Source organism: Xenopus laevis, chromosome 7S (genome assembly GCF_017654675.1).
Source record: "Xenopus laevis strain J_2021 chromosome 7S, Xenopus_laevis_v10.1, whole genome shotgun sequence".
NCBI classification, from domain to species: Eukaryota; Metazoa; Chordata; class Amphibia; order Anura; family Pipidae; genus Xenopus; species Xenopus laevis.
In genome coordinates, this window is record NC_054384.1 from 82,995,287 (window position 1) to 83,019,667 (window position 24,381).

General features: G+C 38.4%; 3 protein-coding genes across 7 annotated transcripts in view; 2 read left to right on the forward strand and 1 right to left on the reverse strand.

The window, feature by feature from the left end:
* Nucleotides 1-24,381, reverse strand: part of kazn.S (kazrin, periplakin interacting protein S homeolog) — a gene marked incomplete at its 5' end in the record, with an annotated part of 147,512 nt that overhangs the window by 46,492 nt on the left and 76,639 nt on the right. Inside the window, 1 exon segment of the mRNA NM_001091167.1 lies at nt 20,297-20,433. Coding sequence (NP_001084636.2) covers nt 20,297-20,433 — 137 coding nt within the window.
* Nucleotides 32-3,500, forward strand: LOC121396506. Of its 4 annotated transcripts, none has more exons than XM_041571450.1 (5): nt 32-443; nt 1,394-1,783; nt 1,978-2,197; nt 2,933-3,001; nt 3,146-3,500. In XM_041571450.1, exons 1-5 carry the CDS (start codon nt 404-406, stop codon nt 3,249-3,251), a joined length of 825 nt encoding a protein of 274 aa, XP_041427384.1. In that variant the 5' UTR covers nt 32-403; the 3' UTR covers nt 3,252-3,500. The 4 variants fall into 4 exon arrangements, with proteins under 4 accessions (XP_041427384.1, XP_041427385.1, XP_041427386.1 ...); XM_041571451.1 differs by having other exon boundaries at nt 39-401; XM_041571452.1 differs by having other exon boundaries at nt 39-368.
* Nucleotides 6,048-9,137, forward strand: LOC121396505. 2 transcript variants are annotated; one of them, XM_041571448.1, is made up of 5 exons: nt 6,048-6,137; nt 7,039-7,428; nt 7,621-7,840; nt 8,566-8,634; nt 8,779-9,137. In XM_041571448.1, exons 1-5 carry the CDS (start codon nt 6,098-6,100, stop codon nt 8,882-8,884), a joined length of 825 nt encoding a protein of 274 aa, XP_041427382.1. In that variant the 5' UTR covers nt 6,048-6,097; the 3' UTR covers nt 8,885-9,137. The 2 variants fall into 2 exon arrangements, with proteins under 2 accessions (XP_041427382.1, XP_041427381.1); XM_041571447.1 differs by lacking the exon at nt 6,048-6,137 and adding an exon at nt 6,680-6,807.

Here is a 24,381-nt window from a genome sequence, read left to right on the forward strand (position 1 = left end):
TCTGTGTCATAAAGAAAAGAGCCCAAAGAGGAACCGTGTGCTTACAGGGGCGGGACATAAGGAAGGGAGACGCTGTCATTGGCTGAAAAGCACTGGGGCAGGGCGAGATTGCAGAGTTAGGGATCGTCTGCAAATTTCATACTGCTGATGAAAACTTCAGTTGTGCATTGTGTCACAGCTTGAAATTGAGTTTACTGATAGTGGAACTTGCAGATAATCCCTAACTTTGCACTTCTCCTCCACATCCAATTTTCGGCGCAACTTCGGGTCTTCAGCACAGCCGGGCCCCCCTTTAGCCCCGGGCCCGGTACAGGTGTACCCCCTGTACCCCCCTGATGGCGGCCCTGATACCTGCACAACGTAGAAAGGCAAGGACTTCCAGGCAACTTTACAAGAAATCTGTATGTTTATTTCACAACAGAGTTTTCAATGGAGAATAACTTGTAAGTTGTAACAGAATTAACAGAAACTTACAAGTTGTGCTTATTAATCAGAACAGCCTTTTTAACTGGCCCACTGGCCGCAGATGTGCTGCTCTTGTCAGTAATGATTTAGTCCCGCTTAGGCAGTTAGTCCATACCTCAGTCTCTCAAAGACTTGTCTCAGTATCCAAATCTCTTCTTTTCACAGCCCTCTCTTAGTTACCTCACACAGACACACTCTCACTTCCTGCTTCCTGCCTTTGGCAGAGAGCTTCCCTCCTCCCAGGTGGTGACATCACTCCCACACCTGCAGTGCTAATTAAATGCAGATTGTTCATAGCATCTGTAATTCTCTTTACATGCTGTGTCTCATAGAGCATTCTGGGAGATATGTACCTTACAGCGAATGAGCATGGTGACATCATCACATTGGCCATTGTGACATCATCGCATTGGCCATTGTGACATCATCACATTGACCATTGTGACATCATCACTCGGCCATTGTGACATCATCAATCTGGCCATTGTGACATCATCACTCTGGCCATTGTGACATCATAAGCCTGGAAAATATCAAAGTGTACAGCTGGCACTGAGCTCATTTCATCGTTAGAGCTTGAAGTGAACACTACTAGTGGACACATCATGTATCTTAATATATCTAAAACAATGGATCATCATTTATTTATCTTCATATTCGGACTATTTACTTTATTTATGCATACCACATCAGGTAAGAAAGATCATTCCCTGTTTTTTTACTCCTGAGACATTAACTGGCTCCGTATGTTTCAAACCAATGACTTATATATATATATATATATCAATATAAGATTAGTGAGTGCATGTGAAAAGTCAGGGACACGACTCGTGAATGAAATTTGGTAGGCGCCTCTGTTGCAGGATGAGGCTGATAGAGACTGCTCTGTACATTTCATGATCCTAATGTCATTTTTCCCCTCTTTTAGCAGTGAATGTTGAACATTTTACATTATTTAAAGAGAAGCTGACGCTGAAGGCACATACAATCAATATAATTCCATGTATGTTTCAAACACGCGGTCAACTCAACCCACTCAAAGTCCAACTGGAATGGGGGAAAATGGATTCGAAAGGTTACACGTCTCTAATCCACCTGTACGGAGAACATGCGACAATGGAATCGCCCGATTTGAAGGACAAATACCACCTTTTTGAAAGCCAGGTGGCAAAAGGGATCTGCTCTCTGGTGATTAATCCCACAGAGATGAAAGACAGTGGCACTTATGAGGTCCGGCTGAAAATTTTAGGAAAGTTGTACGAGCCGGTTCCATCTATAGAAATTCAGGTTGAGAATCAAGTTGAGAATAAAGACACAGGTAAGTTAAATCGCAAGAAAAACAATCATTCCTAATTTCAAATGTAATCCCAATGAAATGTATCACTCATTAGATGTGAAAGAAAAGTGTCTGTATTGTAACCCCAATACACAGCACATTGACTAAAGTGCCCACACGCTCACTTAGTTAAACTATCATTTCCTTGAGATTCATGGGATCATTTTACTTTGCAGATGAGTCGCAGAGAGGGTTCTGGTCAAAGTCTCAAACAACGACTGTGCCCCCAACGACCACTACTGCATCAACAGCCACAGCCGCAGCCACTGTCTCTTTTCAAGATGCCATCCTAGAATATATTAATTCAAGTGCTAAAGGGGAGACTATACATACTGTAATACTTGGAGCGCTCCTTGTTATAGGCATAGTACTCTTACTAATAGCAGTCAAACTATGGTAAGTGACACTTCTTTTTGCTTTTGTGGTGGGCAAGAAAGGTGGAAACATATCTTACACTAAAATACAAAAAAAAAAGACAATAAGGGGGAATGTAATATTGGTCGATAATGCAAAAATTGTTCGTAATTCGTTCAAAATGTTCGCAAAGTGAAATATTTTTCCTTTCTGAACACTTTGCCCCTCATGTGACAGTAGGATAGCGATTGCAAACGTTATAGTTTGTGATAGTGCGCAGTGTATGTAATAAAACTTCCCAATCGCAAACCTTTTTTTACGACAAAATATTTCATGAAACTCCAGAGAATTTGTTAAAGGATCTTAAAGCGCAATTCAAATTCGCAAAGCAATAAAAGCCTAACGAAGAATATTACATTGAGACATGAGAATTTTTATTTGTTTTGCTCTTTGCAAATTTTATTAAATTTTTTACTAAATATTTTAGCAAAAGCCAATTTAGTTAGATATGGGCAAGAGCCAATTTAGTGAGATTTGAGTCTGCTCAGCCATAAATAACCAGTAATATAACCTTATATATGTGGGTTAGTGATGTCATCAGTTGTTCTTCCTTGGAATCGGTGTCTGGCCTTGAGCCTTTATATGGTCACACACTTAAGTTATAGGTTTTCATACATACATACATATACGTCAACTGCAGCAAAAATATTGAATAAAAAATCCTGTAGCCATTTCACAATTTTTTCCTGTTTTTTTTTTTTTTTTTTTTTTTTGCAGTACTAACGGAAGGCAAAAAAACCCTGATAGTGATGAAGAAAACCCACCAGATAATACTTCAAAGAAAGGGTAAGTAAACATTTATAATGTTTTTTTATAACCACTAAATATTCTGAACCCAGGGCCTTGCATACATTTTCATCTAACATACCAGATACATATCGGTAAGTAGTTGCATTGTTAAGAATCTCTTGAATGATTTTGTATGTGCAGGAAAGATAAAAAGAAGAAGAAAAAAGAAAAAAGTGAGTCAGAAAAGTCTTCCAACGAGAGTGAGGAAAGCACATCTACTGTATCAGAAGAGAGTGAAAGTGACTAGAACAGGAGTGACTGGGCATCATTACAAGAATATGATGAGAACAAAGAGAATTTCGAAGCTTCGTTGGACAAGAATGACTTCTTGATAGGAGAATAAAACCTAAAATTGAAAGACGCTGCTTTAATTGGAGGCAGGAAGGACTTTTGTCTCTTTTCAGCCTCATCTCCAATGTCACTATGGAAATTCTAATCGGTAAATTCTGTCATTTTCAGAAAAAATATTTTCAATAAAACCTAAATATTATAATTTTTTCTTTGTATTCATCTCTTTGATATCATATGTGTAGGGTTTTATACATTTCTTTTAATGTCATTTAACATGCCTTTGTAAGTAGCAGAATTATAATATCTATCCTTTACAGAGTGCACTTATTGTAGCAAACTTGTACAGGTATGGGACTTGTTATCCAGAATGCTCAGGACCTGGGGTTTTCAGTATAAGGGATCTTTCTGTAATTTGGATCTCCATACCTAAAGTCTACTAGAAAAACAAGTAAACATTTAATAAATCCGATAGGCCGGTTTTGCTTCCAATAAGAATTACTTATATCTTAGTTGGGATCAAGTACAAGCTACGGTTTTATTATTACAAAGAAAAAGGAATGGGTCATTTGGATTATATGGAGTCTATGGGAGATGGCCTATCCATAACGCTGAGCTTTCTGGATTATGGGTTTCTGGACAATGGATCCCATACCAGTTCACACATTTCTTAATTTGTTTAAGGCAGAGATGGAAGATAGTACAAGCCGCAAGACCACTCAATAGTTTTCCAGTTTTAGCTTTGGAATCAGGGATTATTATCACATCCAGAAGCAGGAATTTACAATTGCCATGGGTGCAAGTGCTAAGGTGCTGATGAGTGAGAAACTGCCCCAGTGTTAATGACACCCCTAGACCAAATCTGTTCCTATTCAATACACTTGAGTTTAGTATTTATTATGGTGGCTCTTATAATACATGTACCATTTTTCAGTTGTAAAACAGAAAAAAACACATCACATAAACAAAAACCATTGTAGGGGACCCAAAACTTTGGAAATAGGATATTTTTCCTAAACATACACTATACTGCAGCAAAAAATAAAAGATGTTTTCAGGTACCTCCTCGCATACACTCAGCAAAATGACCTCCGATATAAGCAGTAGAGGTAGATAGGAGCACCGTGGAAGGGGTGACATGGGTGTGGTTAATCCCAGGACTCTGGACCCGATGTTGAAAAATTGTGCATGGGCACAAAGGAAGCGGAGGGGATGGGGGTGATGAGTGGCAGCGGGCCTAGGGGTGCTATGTAAATCCGGTCCTGGTGATCAAAGTACCCACACTGTAAGAGCTTTTACTTCTAAAAAGTGACAATGAAAGGACTCATTTTTTTTACAAATCAGAAAAAAGGGAAGAATTAGGAGAAAAAAAAATGGGGGGGGGGAAGGAACTTTTTGTTTGCTATGGGCCTAACTCTGACGTGTGCAGCAGGTTCTCTGCCAGTTATTTTGAGTTGCTCTCACGTGAAGACTAGGCCAATATTTTTCACAATTTAGGGACAAGTTACAGTCTAATTAGGAGAATATAATGGGTGAAATATGGAAGTTTTTTCCACAACGGCATTGGATGGTCCCAATGTTTTATATGACAGCTAAACCCTCATTTTGCCTAATTTACTGACCAAAATGGGCTGATTTAGAAGACTGGGTAAAACTGACCAAAAGAATTTTGCCATTTTATTCACGTTTCCCAGTGGCATTAGAGAGTGTGTTTGTTATTTGGCAGACAAACGTCAGATGAGTCCCAATTACAGGACAGAACAGGGGCTAGTTTAGGAGAAAAGAAACTGGGTGAAATTGAACAAAAGTCATCTTTTGCTATTCCTGTGATCTGGTCTGAACCCCGTCAGTTCCGCAGCAGCAAGTTTCTTTGCCACGTTTCCGTGTTTCACAAATAAACTTATTTCGGGTTCCAATCCACAGGTTTTATTTCCCCATATTTTAAAGCACACAATTTGGGCTAATTTAGGGGATGATAATAGCAAACAAAAGCAACCATTAGTTTTTAATCTTTTTATAAAATCTTTTTTTGTGCAGCCAAGCTCTAGATTTTTCATAATAATTTAATAACAAAACAATGGCTAGTTTCAGTAAAGATAATCTGAGTTTGATCAAAAGTAATTTTCAATATTTATGTTTTTTGCATGTGGAAACTAGTACAGGTATGGGACCTGTTATCCAGAATGCTTGGGACCTGGGGTTTTCCGGATAACGGATCTTTCCGTAATTTGGGTCTTCATGCCTTAAGTCTACTAGAAATTAATTTAAACATTTAATAAACCCAATAGGCTGGTTTTGCTTCCAATAAGGATTAATTGTATCTTAGTTGGGATCGAGTACAAATTTGGATTATTTGGATAAAATGGAGTCTATGGGAGACAGCCATTCCGTAATTCGGAGCTTTCTGGATATCGGGTTTCCGGATAAGGGATCCTATACCTGTACCATATTTTTAATAATTTAGGGACAAAAAAGGCTAAATTTACAAAATATAATGGGTGAAATATTCCAACAGCAATCGTTCAGTTTTTAGGGTTTTTTTCCCTTTCTTTTATTTCTACAATGGCATTGAAGGGTCCCAAGGGACACAGTTGGCAAAGTATATCTCTATGGGGCTTCTGTTCCTACATTTAGTGCTTTATATTCAACACTTTCTATTCAACACGGACAACTTTATTTGCTTTGAGGGGAACATTATCACACATACACATATATATTGTGGGAATTCACTCAGAAGGTAGTCTCAACAATACCTGCACAACGTAGAAAGGCAAGGACTTCCAGGCAACTTTACAAGAAATCTGTATGTTTATTTCACAACAGAGTTTTCAATGGAGAATAACTTGTAAGTTGTAACAGAATTAACAGAAACTTACAAGTTGTGCTTATTAATCAGAACAGCCTTTTTAACTGGCCCACTGGCCGCAGATGTGCTGCTCTTGTCAGTAATGATTTAGTCCCGCTTAGGCAGTTAGTCCATACCTCAGTCTCTCAAAGACTTGTCTCAGTATCCAAATCTCTTCTTTTCACAGCCCTCTCTTAGTTACCTCACACAGACACACTCTCACTTCCTGCTTCCTGCCTTTGGCAGAGAGCTTCCCTCCTCCCAGGTGGTGACATCACTCCCACACCTGCAGTGCTAATTAAATGCAGATTGTTCATAGCATCTGTAATTCTCTTTACATGCTGTGTCTCATAGAGCATTCTGGGAGATAAGTACCTTACAGCGAATGAGCATGGTGACATCATCACATTGGCCATTGTGACATCATCAATCTGGCCATTGTGACATCATCACTCTGGCCATTGTGACATCATCACTCTGGCCATTGTGACATCATAAGCCTGGAAAATATCAAAGTGTACAGCTGGCACTGAGCTCATTTCATCATTAGAGCTTGAAGTGAACACTACTAGTGGACACATCATGTATCTTAATATATCTAAAACAATGGATCATCATTTATTTATCTTCATATTCGGACTATTTACTTTATTTATGCATACCACATCAGGTAAGAAAGATCATTCCCTGTTTTTTTACTCCTGAGACATTAACTGGCTCCGTATGTTTCAAACCAATGACTTATATATATATATATCAATGTAAGATTAGTGAGTGCATGTGAAAAGTCAGGGACACGACTCATGAATGAAATTTGGTAGGCGCCTCTGTTGCAGGATGAGGCTGATAGAGACTGCTCTGTACATTTCATGATCCTAATGTCATTTTTCCCCTCTTTTAGCAGTGAATGTTGAACATTTTACATTATTTAAAGAGAAGCTGACGCTGAAGGCACATACAATCAATATAATTCCATGTATGTTTCAAACACGCGGTCAACTCAACCCACTCAAAGTCCAACTGGAATGGGGGAAAATGGATTCGAAAGGTTACACGTCTCTAATCCACCTGTACGGAGAACATGCGACAATGGAATCGCCCGATTTGAAGGACAAATACCACCTTTTTGAAAGCCAGGTGGCAAAAGGGATCTGCTCTCTGGTGATTAATCCCACAGAGATGACAGACAGTGGCACTTATCAGGTCCGGCTGAAAATTTTAGGAAAGTTGTACGAGCCGGTTCCATCTATAGAAATTCAGGTTGAGAATCAAGTTGAGAATAAAGACACAGGTAAGTTAAATCGCAAGAAAAACAATCATTCCTAATTTCAAATGTAATCCCAATGAAATGTATCACTCATTAGATGTGAAAGAAAAGTGTCTGTATTGTAACCCCAACACAGCACATTGACTAAAGTGCCCACACGCTCACTTAGTTAAACTATCATTTCCTTGAGATTCATGGGATCATTTTACTTTGCAGATGAGTCGCAGAGAGGGTTCTGGTCAAAGTCTCAAACAACGACTGTGCCCCCAACGACCACTACTGCATCAACAGCCACAGCCGCAGCCACTGTCTCTTTTCAAGATGCCATCCTAGAATATATTAATTCAAGTGCTAAAGGGGAGACTATACATACTGTAATACTTGGAGCGCTCCTTGTTATAGGCATAGTACTCTTACTAATAGCAGTCAAACTATGGTAAGTGACATTTCTTTTTGCTTTTGTGGTGGGCAAGAAAGGTGGAAACATATCTTACACTAAAATACAAAAAAAAAGACAATAAGGGGGAATGTAATATTGGTCGATAATGCAAAAATTGTTCGTAATTCGTTCAAAATGTTCGCAAAGTGAAATATTTTTCCTTTCTGAACACTTTGCCCCTCATGTGACAGTAGGATAGCGATTGCAAACGTTATAGTTTGTGATAGTGCGCAGTGTATGTAATAAAACTTCCCAATCGCAAACCTTTTTTTACGACAAAATATTTCATGAAACTCCAGATAATTTGTTAAAGGATCTTAAAGCGCAATTCAAATTCGCAAAGCAATAAAAGCCTAACGAAGAATATTATATTGAGACATGAGAATTTTTATTTGTTTTGCTCTTTGCAAATTTTATTAAATTTTTTACTAAATATTTAAGCAAAAGCCAATTTAGTTAGATATGGGCAAGAGCCAATTTAGTGAGATTTGAGTCTGCTCAGCCATAAATAACCAGTAATATAACCTTATATATGTGGGTTAGTGATGTCATCAGTTGTTCTTCCTTGGAATCGGTGTCTGGCCTTGAGCCTTTATATGGTCACACACTTAAGTTATAGGTTTTCATACATACATACATATACGTCAACTGCAGCAAAAATATTGAATAAAAAATCCTGTAGCCATTTCACAATTTTTTCCTGTTTTTTTTTTTTTTTGCAGTACTAACGGAAGGCAAAAAAACCCTGATAGTGATGAAGAAAACCCACCAGATAATACTTCAAAGAAAGGGTAAGTAAACATTTATAATGTTTTTTTATAACCACTAAATATTCTGAACCCAGGGCCTTGCATACATTTTCATCTAACATACCAGATACATATCGGTAAGTAGTTGCATTTTTAAGAATCTCTTGAATGATTTTGTATGTGCAGGAAAGATAAAAAGAAGAAGAAAAAAGAAAAAAGTGAGTCAGAAAAGTCTTCCAACGAGAGTGAGGAAAGCACATCTACTGTATCAGAAGAGAGTGAAAGTGACTAGAACAGGAGTGACTGGGCATCATTACAAGAATATGATGAGAACAAAGAGAATTTCGAAGCTTCGTTGGACAAGAATGACTTCTTGATAGGAGAATAAAACCTAAAATTGAAAGACGCTGCTTTAATTGGAGGCAGGAAGGACTTTTGTCTCTTTTCAGCCTCATCTCCAATGTCACTATGGAATGAAATTCTAATCGGTAAATTCTGTCATTTTCAGAAAAAATATTTTCAATAAAACCTAAATATTATAATTTTTCTTTGTATTCATCTCTTTGATATCATATGTGTAGGGTTTTATACATTTCTTTTAATGTCATTTAACATGCCTTTGTAAGTAGCAGAATTATAATATCTATCCTTTACAGAGTGCACTTATTGTAGCAAACTTGTACAGGTATGGGACTTGTTATCCAGAATGCTCAGGACCTGGGGTTTTCAGTATAAGGGATCTTTCTGTAATTTGGATCTCCATACCTAAAGTCTACTAGAAAAACAAGTAAACATTTAATAAATCCGATAGGCCGGTTTTGCTTCCAATAAGAATTACTTATATCTTAGTTGGGATCAAGTACAAGCTACGGTTTTATTATTACAAAGAAAAAGGAATGGGTCATTTGGATTATATGGAGTCTATGGGAGATGGCCTATCCATAACGCTGAGCTTTCTGGATTATGGGTTTCTGGACAATGGATCCCATACCAGTTCACACATTTCTTAATTTGTTTAAGGCAGAGATGGCAGATAGTACAAGCCGCAAGACCACTCAATAGTTTTCCAGTTTTAGCTTTGGAATCAGGGATTATTATCACATCCAGAAGCAGGAATTTACAATTGCCATGGGTGCAAGTGCTAAGGTGCTGATGAGTGAGAAACTGCCCCAGTGTTAATGACACCCCTAGACCAAATCTGTTCCTATTCAATACACTTGAGTTTAGTATTTATTATGGTGGCTCTTATAATACATGTACCATTTTTCAGTTGTAAAACAGAAAAAAACACATCACATAAACAAAAACCATTGTAGGGGACCCAAAACTTTGGAAATAGGATATTTTTCCTAAACATACACTATACTGCAGCAAAAAATAAAAGATGTTTTCAGGTACCTCCTCGCATACACTCAGCAAAATGACCTCCGATATAAGCAGTAGAGGTAGATAGGAGCACCGTGGAAGGGGTGACATGGGTGTGGTTAATCCCAGGACTCTGGACCCGATGTTGAAAAATTGTGCATGGGCACAAAGGAAGCGGAGGGGATGGGGGTGATGAGTGGCAGCGGGCCTAGGGGTGCTATGTAAATCCGGTCCTGGTGATCAAAGTACCCACACTGTAAGAGCTTTTACTTCTAAAAAGTGACAATGAAAGGACTCATTTTTTTTACAAATCAGAAAAAAGGGAAGAATTAGGAGAAAAAAAAATGGGGGGGGGGAAGGAACTTTTTGTTTGCTATGGGCCTAACTCTGACGTGTGCAGCAGGTTCTCTGCCAGTTATTTTGAGTTGCTCTCACGTGAAGACTAGGCCAATATTTTTCACAATTTAGGGACAAGTTACAGTCTAATTAGGAGAATATAATGGGTGAAATATGGAAGTTTTTTCCACAACGGCATTGGATGGTCCCAATGTTTTATATGACAGCTAAACCCTCATTTTGCCTAATTTACTGACCAAAATGGGCTGATTTAGAAGACTGGGTAAAACTGACCAAAAGAATTTTGCCATTTTATTCACGTTTCCCAGTGGCATTAGAGAGTGTGTTTGTTATTTGGCAGACAAACGTCAGATGAGTCCCAATTACAGGACAGAACAGGGGCTAGTTTAGGAGAAAAGAAACTGGGTGAAATTGAACAAAAGTCATCTTTTGCTATTCCTGTGATCTGGTCTGAACCCCGTCAGTTCCGCAGCAGCAAGTTTCTTTGCCACGTTTCCGTGTTTCACAAATAAACTTATTTCGGGTTCCAATCCAGAGGTTTTATTTCCCCATATTTTAAAGCACACAATTTGGGCTAATTTAGGGGATGATAATAGAAAACAAAAGCAACCATTAGTTTTTAGGCTTTTTATAAAATCTTTTTTTGTGCAGCCAAGCTCTAGATTTTTCATAATAATTTAATAACAAAACAATGGCTAGTTTCAGTAAAGATAATCTGAGTTTGATCAAAAGTAATTTTCAGTATTTAGGTTTTTTGCATGTGGAAACTAGTACAGGTATGGGACCTGTTATCCAGAATGCTTGGGACCTGGGGTTTTCCGGATAACGGATCTTTCCGTAATTTGGGTCTTCATGCCTTAAGTCTACTAGAAATTAATTTAAACATTTAATAAACCCAATAGGCTGGTTTTGCTTCCAATAAGGATTAATTGTATCTTAGTTGGGATCGAGTACAAATTTGGATTATTTGGATAAAATGGAGTCTATGGGAGACAGCCATTCCGTAATTCGGAGCTTTCTGGATATCGGGTTTCCGGATAAGGGATCCTATACCTGTACCATATTTTTAATAATTTAGGGACAAAAAAGGCTAAATTTACAAAATATAATGGGTGAAATATTCCAACAGAAATCGTTCAGTTTTTAGGGTTTTTTTCCCTTTCTTTTATTTCTACAATGGCATTGAAGGGTCCCAAGGGACACAGTTGGCAAAGTATATCTCTATGGGGCTTCTGTTCCTACATTTAGTGCTTTATATTCAACACTTTCTATTCAACACGGACAACTTTATTTGCTTTGAGGGGAACATTATCACACATACACATATATATTGTGGGAATTCACTCAGAAGGTAGTCTCAACAATACCTGCACAACGTAGAAAGGCAAGGACTTCCAGGCAACTTTACAAGAAATCTGTATGTTTATTTCACAACAGAGTTTTCAATGGAGAATAACTTGTAAGTTGTAACAGAATTAACAGAAACTTACAAGTTGTGCTTATTAATCAGAACAGCCTTTTTAACTGGCCCACTGGCCGCAGATGTGCTGCTCTTGTCAGTAATGATTTAGTCCCGCTTAGGCAGTTAGTCCATACCTCAGTCTCTCAAAGACTTGTCTCAGTATCCAAATCTCTTCTTTTCACAGCCCTCTCTTAGTTACCTCACACAGACACACTCTCACTTCCTGCTTCCTGCCTTTGGCAGAGAGCTTCCCTCCTCCCAGGTGGTGACATCACTCCCACACCTGCAGTGCTAATTAAATGCAGATTGTTCATAGCATCTGTAATTCTCTTTACATGCTGTGTCTCATAGAGCATTCTGGGAGATAAGTACCTTACAGCGAATGAGCATGGTGACATCATCACATTGGCCATTGTGACATCATCACTCTGGCCATTGTGACATCATCACTCTGGCCATTGTGACATCATCACTCTGGCCATTGTGACATCATAAGCCTGGAAAATATCAAAGTGTACAGCTGGCACTGAGCTCATTTCATTGTTAGAGCTTGAAGTGAACACTACTAGTGGACACATCATGTATCTTAATATATCTAAAACAATGGATCATCATTTATTTATCTTCATATTCGGACTATTTACTTTATTTATGCATACCACATCAGGTAAGAAAGGTCATTCCCTGTTTTTTTACTCCTGAGACATTAACTGGCTCCGTATGTTTCAAACCAATGACTTATATATATATATATATATATATATATCAATGTAAGATTAGTGAGTGCATGTGAAAAGTCAGGGACACGACTCATGAATGAAATTTGGTAGGCGCCTCTGTTGCAGGATGAGGCTGATAGAGACTGCTCTGTACATTTCATGATCCTAATGTCATTTTTCCCCTCTTTTAGCAGTGAATGTTGAACATTTTACATTATTTAAAGAGAAGCTGACGCTGAAGGCACATACAATCAATATAATTCCATGTATGTTTCAAACACGCGGTCAACTCAACCCACTCAAAGTCCAACTGGAATGGGGGAAAATGGATTCGAAAGGTTACACGTCTCTAATCCACCTGTACGGAGAACATGCGACAATGGAATCCCCCTATTTGAAGGACAAATACCACCTTTTTGAAAGCCAGGTGGCAAAAGGGATCTGCTCTCTGGTGATTAATCCCACAGAGATGACAGACAGTGGCACTTATCAGGTCCGGCTGAAAATTTTAGGAAAGTTGTACGAGCCGGTTCCATCTATAGAAATTCAGGTTGAGAATCAAGTTGAGAATAAAGACACAGGTAAGTTAAATCGCAAGAAAAACAATCATTCCTAATTTCAAATGTAATCCCAATGAAATGTATCACTCATTAGATGTGAAAGAAAAGTGTCTGTATTGTAACCCCAATACACAGCACATTGACTAAAGTGCCCACACGCTCACTTAGTTAAACTATCATTTCCTTGAGATTCATGGGATCATTTTACTTTGCAGATGAGTCGCAGAGAGGGTTCTGGTCAAAGTCTCAAACAACGACTGTGCCCCCAACGACCACTACTGCATCAACAGCCACAGCCGCAGCCACTGTCTCTTTTCAAGATGCCATCCTAGAATATATTAATTCAAGTGCTAAAGGGGAGACTATACATACTGTAATACTTGGAGCGCTCCTTGTTATAGGCATAGTACTCTTACTAATAGCAGTCAAACTATGGTAAGTGACATTTCTTTTTGCTTTTGTGGTGGGCAAGAAAGGTGGAAACATATCTTACACTAAAATACAAAAAAAAAAGACAATAAGGGGGGAATGTAATATTGGTCGATAATGCAAAAATTGTTCGTAATTCGTTCGCAATGCAAATAAAATGTTCGCAAAGTGAAATATTTTTTCCTTTCTGAACACTTTGCCCCTCATGTGACAGTAGGATAGCGATTGCAAACTTTATAGTTTGTGATAGTGCGCAGTGTATGTAATAAAACTTGCCAAACGCAAACCTTTTTTTGCGGCAAAATAATTCATGAAACTCCAGAGCATTTGTTAAAGGATCGTAAAGCGCAATTCAAATTTGCAAAGCAATAAAAGCCTAACGAAAAATATTACATTGAGACATGAGAATTTTTATTTGTTTTCCTCTTTGCATATTTTATTAAATTTTTTACTAAATATTTAAGCAAAAGCGAATTTAGTTAGATATGGGCAAGAGCCAATTTAGTGAGATTTGAGTCTGCTCAGCCATAAATAACCAGTAATATAACCTTATATATGTGGGTTAGTGATGTCATCAGTTGTTCTTCCTTGGAATCGGTGTCTGGCCTTGAGCCTTTATATGGTCACACACTTAAGTTATAGGTTTTCATACATACATACATATACGTCAACTGCAGCAAAAATATTGAATAAAAAATCCTGTAGCCATTTCACAATTTTTTCCTGTTTTTTTTTTTTTTGCAGTACTAACGGAAGGCAAAAAAACCCTGATAGTGATGAAGAAAACCCACCAGATAATACTTCAAAGAAAGGGTAAGTAAACATTTATAATGTTTTTTTATAACCACTAAATATTCTGAACCCAGGGCCTTGCATACATTTTCATCTAACATACCAGATACATATCGGTAAGTAGTTGCATTTTTAAGAATCTCTTGAATGATTTTGTATGTGCAGGAAAGATAAAAAGAAGAAGAAAAAAGAAAAAAGTGAGTCAGAAAAGTCTTCCAACGAGAGTGAGGAAAGCACATCTACTGTATCAGAAGAGAGTGAAAGTGACTAGAACAGGAGTGACTGGGCATCATTACAAGAATATGATGAGAACAAAGAGAATTTCGAAGCTTCGTTGGACAAGAATGACTTCTTGATAGGAGAATAAAACCTAAAATTGAAAGACGCTGCTTTAATTGGAGGCAGGAAGGACTTTTGTCTCTTTTCAGCCTCATCTCCAATGTCACTATGGAATGAAATTCTAATCGGTAAATTCTTGTCATTTTCAGAAAAAATATTTTCAATAAAACCTAAATATTATAATTTTTTCTTTGTATTCATCTCTTTGATATCATATGTGTAGGGTTTTATACATTTCTTTTAATGTCATTTAACATGCCTTTGTAAGTAGCAGAATTATAATATCTATCCTTTACAGAGTGCACTTATTGTAGCAAACTTGTACAGGTATGGGACTTGTTATCCAGAATGCTCAGGACCTGGGGTTTTCAGGATAAGGGATCTTTCTGTAATTTGGATCTCCATACCTAAAGTCTACTAGAAAAACAAGTAAACATTTAATAAATCCGATAGGCCGGTTTTGCTTCCAATAAGAATTACTTATATCTTAGTTGGGATCAAGTACAAGCTACGGTTTTATTATTACAAAGAAAAAGGAATGGGTCATTTGGATTATATGGAGTCTATGGGAGATGGCCTATCCATAACGCTGAGCTTTCTGGATTATGGGTTTCTGGACAATGGATCCCATACCAGTTCACACATTTCTTAATTTGTTTAAGGCAGAGATGGCAGATAGTACAAGCCGCAAGACCACTCAAGTTTTCCAGTTTTAGCTTTGGAATCAGGGATTATTATCACATCCAGAAGCAGGAATTTACAATTGCCATGGGTGCAAGTGCTAAGGTGCTGATGAGTGAGAAACTGCCCCAGTGTTAATGACACCCCTAGACCAAATCTGTTCCTATTCAATACACTTGAGTTTAGTATTTATTATGGTGGCTCTTATAATACATGTACCATTTTTCAGTTGTAAAACAGAAAAAAACACATCATATAAACAAAAACCATTGTAGGGGACCCAAAACTTTGGAAATAGGATATTTTTCCTAAACATACACTATACTGTAATATAAAAATAAAAGATGTTTTCAGGTACCTCCTCGCATACACTCAGCAAAATGACCTCCGATATAAGCAGTAGAGGTAGATAGGAGCACCGTGGAAGGGGTGACATGGGTGTGGTTAATCCCAGGACTCTGGACCCGATGTTGAAAAATTGTGCATGGGCACAAAGGAAGCGGAGGGGATGGGGGTGATGAGTGGCAGCGGGCCTTGGGGTGCTATGTAAATCCGGTCCTGGTCTGAGGAAGATGTGTTAACCCCAATATAAGGACCTGTATCATGTTAACGGGGTTGTTCACCTTTGTAACAAATTGACAAATCTAACAGTTCACATTAATAGAACAAACTTTGAAGTAGAAATAGTTTCCCTGTACTAATCCTTCACTTCCACATGGATAGGGTTGCCAACAGCCCTGTATTTTAGCGGCCTGGCCGGTAAAAATGATGGTTGATCCCAATGTTATTAATAGGGAAAAAAGATAAATATATAGGAAGGCCGGTATTTTTTTCCAGAAATGGTGGCAACCCTACACATGGACCCTGTGCTGGGAGGAGGTCACCGACACCCAAAAACACTAGTCGCTACTCCACTTCCTTACATGACATCACACATTGTACTGGCAGCTACCTTATCTCCTATTGGCTGTGTCTGCTGTCAATCTGGCACTGCTTCCTGTGCTGGGGAATTTGAGCAGCATTCAGGTACTGAAGAGAAACTGTTACAAGTTTGTGAGAGGGAGGGGGAGTGTGGGCTGTGTGCTGCAGAGACTTCAACTGTGCAGATGGGGGATTGAGGTGCTTGGGACCTGGGGTTTTCCAGATAACAGATCTTTCTGTAATCTGGATCTTCATACCTAAAGTCTACCAGAAAATCATATACACATTAAATAAACCCAATAGGCTGGTTTTGCTTCCAATAAGGATAATAATATCTGAGGGGTCCGTTTACTAAAGTGCATTAAAAATATTAAATAAAAATTTGCGAATTTTCTTGCGCATGAATAATTGTTCGCCAGTTATAGCATTCGCTGAAAATAACGCTACGTACACATTAACGGGCGGTTTACTAAACAGCGAAATGTGGTAAAGACAAAATGAATGCCAGAATATTCGCAAAATTTTACCGCCACCTATGTAGTGGCGCAAAAGTATTTTTTTTTCGCCAGGAAAATTATCAAGGGGCAGGAAATATCCCATAATAATTTTTTTCCCCCCATCATTCTTTGCTCACAGTAGAGAGATGTGTAGCTATTGCTGAGGATGTTTTGTTGTCTGCTTCTATCTGTTGCAACAGCAGCTCAGAGGCGTATTATTGGCAGCGGCATTCACAGTCCAAGGATTCGTCAGCCTCTACACTTTTTTGGTTTCATTGTGATCGGCTACATTAAACTGTGCATTTCTATGAAGCAAACAGATTGACTGGTATGATTTCTTGTTCCTAGGATTCTATTGGCAGAAGGGTTTATATGATGCAGACATGTTTGATTGGTGTTACTCTGGTGATGTTGTTGGATGGTATAATCATCAGTCAATAAAGTTTATGAGTTTTGAAGATGCATTTCTGGCCATAAATGTCACAGTAAAAAATTGCCATAATAACCTCCATAAAACAAGACTATTTTATACCATAAATAATTAGCAAAAACTTAATTTGTCGCCAGAAAATTAGCAACTCGCTAAAATTATCGATACACAATGTCAAATTCACTGCACTTTAGTAAACTGACCCCTTAGTTTGGGGTATAATTATTAGGTACTGTTTAATTAAATACACAGAAAAAATAAACCATTTTTAAAATCTGGATGATTGGATTATAATGGATAATAAGGGAGACAGCACTTGTACTTTCCAGAAATATATTATTTTGCGGGGGGGGGGGAGTAAATGTTTTATTTTGTGTTTTTATCCCATAAAAAAAATATTATTATTCAGCAGCTGACGTGACTTTGGGGACTATTTGTATGCGCTTGAGGCTTTCCAAATGAGTTGAATTTTTGTGCAAAAAGTAAAATATTTTTCTGGTATATATATTTTTTTTGGTATTTAGACCTCTAAATCTTATTCCAGAAGTGTAACACTCAAACACTCTGGTTCTCCTGAAAAAAAAAAGGTATAATTTTCCTAAGTAAACTACCCCCCATCCCATAAAATGCCTCTAAAGGGAGAGAGCACAAAATGTTCAAAAAACAGCTTGCACTGAATGCACTTAAAGGGTTAAACCTACCTGCCCTTATCACACTGCTCTGCCTGTCACTTCGGATTTAAAGGGGTGAGGTGGCAACCCTAACACATGGAATCCACCGCCTGCATGACTAATTAGCAATTCATTTAGATGAATGATACATGGCTGCACATAAATCAGTTCAGTCTGCAGCATGCATCTAAATGAATTGCTAGTTAGCAATGCAGGCTGTGGATTCCACATGTGTTCGGTTTTAAAGGTGTTAGGAGGCAACACTACTGTCACTGCTTGATGTGCAAATTACATAGGTTTCCAAGCAAGTTAGTGCTGGCTTTGTTGCAATTTTGTACATACCTGACATTATGCTTAATGCCAAAGGTATTAAAAGATAAAAATATTGAAAAGCCAGTATTTATTCCCAGAAAAGATTGCACCCCTTTGGCACTCCAGTGAAAGAATTGGGAGAACAAGGTTGCTCTTTCCTTTTCTGCAATAATTGTCTGCAAGGCTGTGTGCTGCATCTGTTAACCTCTGCCTTTACAATGGAGTAATCAATGACCGTTCAAATTATGTGACTGGTTACATTGCACAAGCAACCAATGAATTACTAGGAGGAGGGCAGTATCAATGTCCAATAGGAAACAAGCAAGGGCAAAGCCTGGGCATGATGATGTCATCATATAGGAAGTTCTTGGAAAACTGGTCTGAGTGACAGGAGAAGGACTAAATTAACAGGTATAAAAAATAGCTTTTACAATGGCATTTTTACTTTTTGTTAGGGAAAATGGTTTTTGGAACATGTTGAAAGCATCATTGTTAGTGGTTTCATAAGATTTCTACATTGAAGGCGAATAACCCCTTTATAGGAGAAGAAAAACTACTGAAGCAATTTATTGCCAATAGATTAGCCACAATAGTACAAGCTATAACACTATATTTATTGTGCAGAATGCTTTACCATACCTGAGTAAACAGCTCTAGAAGCTCTCTCTGTTTGTTAAGGATAACAGCTGCCATATTAGCTTGGTGTGACATCACTTCCTGCCTGCGTCTCACTCATAGCTCCGGGATCCGATTACAGCGGGGAGGAGGGAGGGGGAAAAGGGAGGGAATGAGGAACAAACTGAGCTTGCTCAAGCCCTAGCCCTGGAGGTTTATGCTGAAAACCAGAAGCCCGATACAGAAGCCCATGTGTACACAATAGAAGGAAAGAAATGCAGTGTTTATTTTGACAAAGCCACATTACTTTGAGGGTTTACCGGTGTATTTATATAGACCTTTCTGATAAAGCTTACTTAATTTTAAAGTTTCCTTCTCCTTTAAGAAACACACAGAGTACAAAAACAAAAAAAAAATTACTCTACAAAAGGCACATCACCGACACAAAGGCAGATCAGATCAGTGATAATACATGCTAATGGGAAGGGATTCACACCATGTCTATTTAAATACCAGTTGGAGTTTAGCACAAGCCTGCCTTCTCCTCTGTTCTTTATTTCCTGAAATTGTGCAGAATTTATCAGTCTTTAAATGAACGCCCAGTACACACTTCCTCTTCTCTAAACACGGATCTGAGGGTGTCAGTACCTTGATAAAAGTGGCAAACATCTGGAGTCTGCAAAGTTCTTGGCACGGGTATTTAATGAAGTGAAGTCTAGTCTAGTCTACATTCTAGATGTAGGTTGAAAGCTCCTCAATTTACTCAATAAAGCACTTAAAACACTACTACTGATTTAAGAAAAAAATACTAGAAAGGACAAAAAACAGACACATATTGCCTAAGGAGATTTTAAGAATTGTACCCACCATGTTTTTAAGTAGTGCAGGAGGCTACAACGCCCCTCTGCATTCTAAAAGAGTCCACAAAAGATGACAAATAATTATAATTATCTGTCAGAAAGCAGTCAACTCTTTCTAGAAAAGGCACCTATCATAGAACCATGTGTAGCCACTTTTAGAGCAAGTGATACGTTATAAACAAAACCATTTTGCTAGTGATAAGCCTTGGTGTTACCAACTCAGAAGCTAGCTGCAGACATTTCAATGCTGTGGTTTCTATAGAGACAACAATATTTTGTTGCATTGTAAGAAGCTGCATTACTAAAAATCAAGTTGATTGCAAGCAGGTCATTGTGTTTAACATACCTTCTGTAATGCTTCTATACATCACCTTTGATTAGATCTAAAAGCCGTGGACCTTTCTGCAAATCAGAGGAACAAATGTCTAACAATGGCCCCTTTGTGACTCTGAGCTTCTGTTCAGTGGGCAGTATGAAAAGATTAGTTTGCATTCACTCCACACTGCAGGTTGCTAAACGTCATATTCAGGTTTTAAGGACAAAACATCCCTGGTTTGATTCTATCACTCACACAACTGCTAGGTCTCATGCCGCTCCTTGATATTAGCAAGAAAGCGCACAATTCACAAAAACAGCAGAATAACGGTTTGAAAAGTAGATTTTTCTTTAGCCGAGAAACAATTTTTGCCCTCACCTTTCTATGCTGCTCATAATTCCTGATGAAGTCCCGCAGCTGTTCCTCCCGACTCTCAAGGGTTGTATATAACTGTTCCATTTGGCTTACTAGGTCCGTTTTCTCTGCCTTTAACCTCTTCCGATCTGCTTTCATGGCTGCACAAAAGCGAAGACATTTGATAGTTTGATTAAATGCAAAACAGTCCTAGTTCATTCCTTGTATTACAAACTGCATTTTTGTGGAAATATAATGAGAGGAAATTTAATGGAAATACATATTTGTTTTAGTTGAAACTTTCACATTTTGATAACATCACAGAGCTTGCTCCATGTTGTAAATTAAACAAAAAGTCAAAATAATGTCAATTGGTTTTGAAGAAATATTTTCAACTAAAAAAATCCCAATGGGTCTCAATGTTTTTAGGAGCGATAAGACACAGTGGTCCTCCTTTTGTGGTGATTTTCCATTTGCTTTCAGGCCCAGACTGGCAATCTGTGGGTTCTTGTCAAATGCCAAAGGGGCTGCTGAGTCCCTGAAATGCCTGGGTGTATTTTGAATGCCAGTCCAGACTTTTTACATTATACACATTTGTAGCACCAGCCAGCTCCACATTCGCTAGTTGCTTTCCCAGCCAGAGGGAGTCAGTGCTGGGACTCATCTCTTTGCACTGTAGAATGCCAGCTAATTTGCAACTTGGCAGACCCAATAGTGAACTGCATTATATATTTTCCTGTATGAAGGCAAAGCTGCAATTGGCTACCTACATTCTATTGTCTACATCACTTATCTGTAACACGAAGCATGACCATAAAGCTTGTAAAGGACTATAAGACTATCACTTGAACCCACTGAGTCCCCCTTGATGACTGCCTTGTACTCTTCCATAATGTTACCCCCCCAAACTTTGATTCACAGATGGTCACAATAAATGGGGTAATCTTTCCACCTGTGGTTACACAGTGTGTTAGCAGCTCCTTTAATAGCTTGTGTAACAGTGTATGCTATATGCCTACTGTCTAAGTGGGGCAGCATTTGTGGAGTGCGTGGTTTGTTTGTTGTATGGCTCAGCCAAAAGCCTTGTAGGACAATTGTGTAGTACATTAGTAAATATTAGTAAACATTAGAGACGAAGGGGAGTTCATCTTGATTAAAAGGTGTTCTGATCTCGAGTGCTTACTAGAATCTATACATTAAGCAAGGCAAGACTGTTGGATATTAACAGGAGAGAAATAGTAATTGTGAGGAGTATCAGACCTTAAACTCACCCCATGCAAACAGAAAACGAAACATAAGGTCACAATTTTATTATGCATTTTACAACAGTGTACATACAGGGTTATGGGAGATAGCTCATAGTACAAGTTGATCCAGGGACTAGACCGATTGCCATTTTGGAGTCAGGAAAGATTTTTTTCCCCCTCTGAGGCAAATTGGAGAGGCTTCCGGTGTTTTTTTTTTTTGCCTTCCTCTGGATCAACTGGCAGTTAGGCAGATTTAAAAAAAAAATTAAAGGTTGAACTTGATGGATGTGTTTCTTTTTTCAAACTTACTTAATAGGTTACTATGTTAACTATGTTACTATGAATTCCTTTACCACATTATTTATCCCACCTGAAATATCCAGTCTGGTGTAAATCTTCAGACCAGAAAAAACAAAAATAGACCCTTATTATTAACATGTATTTATATAGCGCCAACATATTGTGTAGCACTGTGTATCAAACGGATAGTCATCTGGCCCATACATGGCATCAAAATCCTGATGCTTGAGAAAAGGTGGCAGAAGTCTACATGAGGCCTTGTATAAGTCAATGGCTAGCTTAAGCAGGGGCGATCCTGAACAATTTGCCGCCTGAGGTGGCCTTTGTTTTTGCCGCCCCCCCCCCCCCCCGCCTCTCACCTTCAGCACCGGACGGGTCCACGTCGCTAGTGCAGAGAGAGCAATTGCGCTCTCTGCACTAGAAGAGCCGAATTTCCGGGTTGAAAATCGGAAATCCGGCTCTTAGTTACCAGGAGCGGCGCTGCCGCCTGAGGCGAGTGCCTCAATTCACCTCATTGGCGGAGCGCCCCTGAGCTTAAGATCCAATCAGCGACCAGTAGTAGGGATGGAACTAAGAGCAGGAAGAAGAGGCAACTGCTTAATTTTTAGTGGGGCCTGTTCTGACATAAGCAGAACATATCAGCTCTCTGGAAATCTTGTAAACCAACTCTTAAAGGAGAAGGAAAGGTTCAAACTAAGTAAGCCTTATCAGAAAGGCCAATCTAAATATACCAGTAAACCCCCAAAGTAATGTTCCTCTGAGTCCCCTGTCAAAAGAAACACAGCATTTCTTTCCTTCTATTGTGTACACATGGGCTTCTGTATCAGACTTCTTGCCTTCAGCTTAAACCTTATTGCCCTGGGCAAGAGCATGCTCAGTTTGCTCCTCTCCCCCCCCCCCTCCCTTCTCTACTGTAATCTGAGCCCAGAGCAGGGAGAGACTCAGGCAGGAAGTGATGTCACACCACATTAATACTGCAGCTCCTATCCTAAACAAACAGAGAGTTTCTAGAGCTTTTTACTCAGGTATGGTAAAACATTCTACAGAATAAATATAGCATTCTAGCTTGCACTATTGCAGCTAATCTATTGGCAATAAAATGCCTCCGTAGCTTTCCTTCTCCTTTAACATGAATGACCATCTAAATGAAACTGACTATATAGATTAAACATCAGCATAGGCCCAGACCAACTATGCTATCTTGCACTCCATTTAGACCATGGTCTCATGTAGAACATACTGTGAAGACTTAGGGATCATCTTTTTACTCCTAATCAGCTAATTTGTAAGTGCAATAGTACAGTATGTATGCATGCTCACCTTCGCTGTAACCAGGCAAAAGTACATTAGCCAATTAGAATTGACATAACAGAGATGGTGTTCCAGACTATATTGTTTAGGGTAGCCTATCAAAGGGAGACTCTAGGGCTGGCTTGGTTTTTAATCCTGTGCACCTGTTCTGAATGCTCTCAAAACAACAATGGAAGGCTACAATTGATGTACTTATTAGTATAATAGTCCAACCTCCCATTCACAAATATGTATGCAACAAAAAGTAAATAGAGAATCTGCCCTATGGCCATTTCTTTCCATTGTGTAAGTACACATTTAATATTCAATTAAAAATATTAAAGGTGATCTAAAATTCCAGAAAACAGAGCATAGATATTATATATAACTCTACCTCTACAATATATGCATTAAATAAAAAATTAGCTACAGCCCATCAACAAGTCCAACAAATGCCTCTTGTGCCTATTTGCTCTGACTGCTGATACATATATGTTTCCCAGTAGACAAAGGGTACAATGCTTGGAACAAATCAGCTGGGCTCATGAAAGCAGTGACCATGTTTATTTCTCACTGAGACAAACAAATTTGCCTGTTTTCTTACTGGCTTACTGTTCAAGCTCTGTTGATCACTTGCAAGAAGTGCAGCAGGCAGCTGCTGGGAGATCTTTGAGAATGTCAAAGCAAGTGGGGACAAGTTAAAAAAAGCAAAATGTTGTTGTTGTGAAAAAGAGAAACTGTCCCAGGATCAAAGTGGTGTATTTTTCAGGGCGTTGGAAGATGCCAAGTGCTATGATCATGCTCAATTAAAACAACATACAGTATACCAAAAGAATAAGAATAGTGTAGAGAATGGACACCCCATATCAAATGACTTAGTCCTCCAGGTTGAAGTTTAGGAAACAGGGCTAAGAACCCTATGCAGAAAAATTGTATGCTATGGAACAAAACAACAACAAAAGCTGAACTGATACTGCAGATAAATCAAGGCAAAAGTTATTTAGAACATGAAAAAATGAGAACAGGGTGCAAGATTGGCGCCATACAGAACGTGGAATTACTGGTATAAAACAAAGTAAGTTAAAACTGAAAAAAGTACAAATTGAAACCGCAAAAAAGTACAAATTTAAATGGGCAAAAAACTACAATGTGGAGATGGAATCATTAAAAAAAAAAGAATGAAAAATCGACCTCAAGGGTGAAATACTCTTTCAGAGCTCTGGTGTATGGTAATTGGAGGTAGTGGTTTTTTTTTTTTTTTTTTGTTTTGTT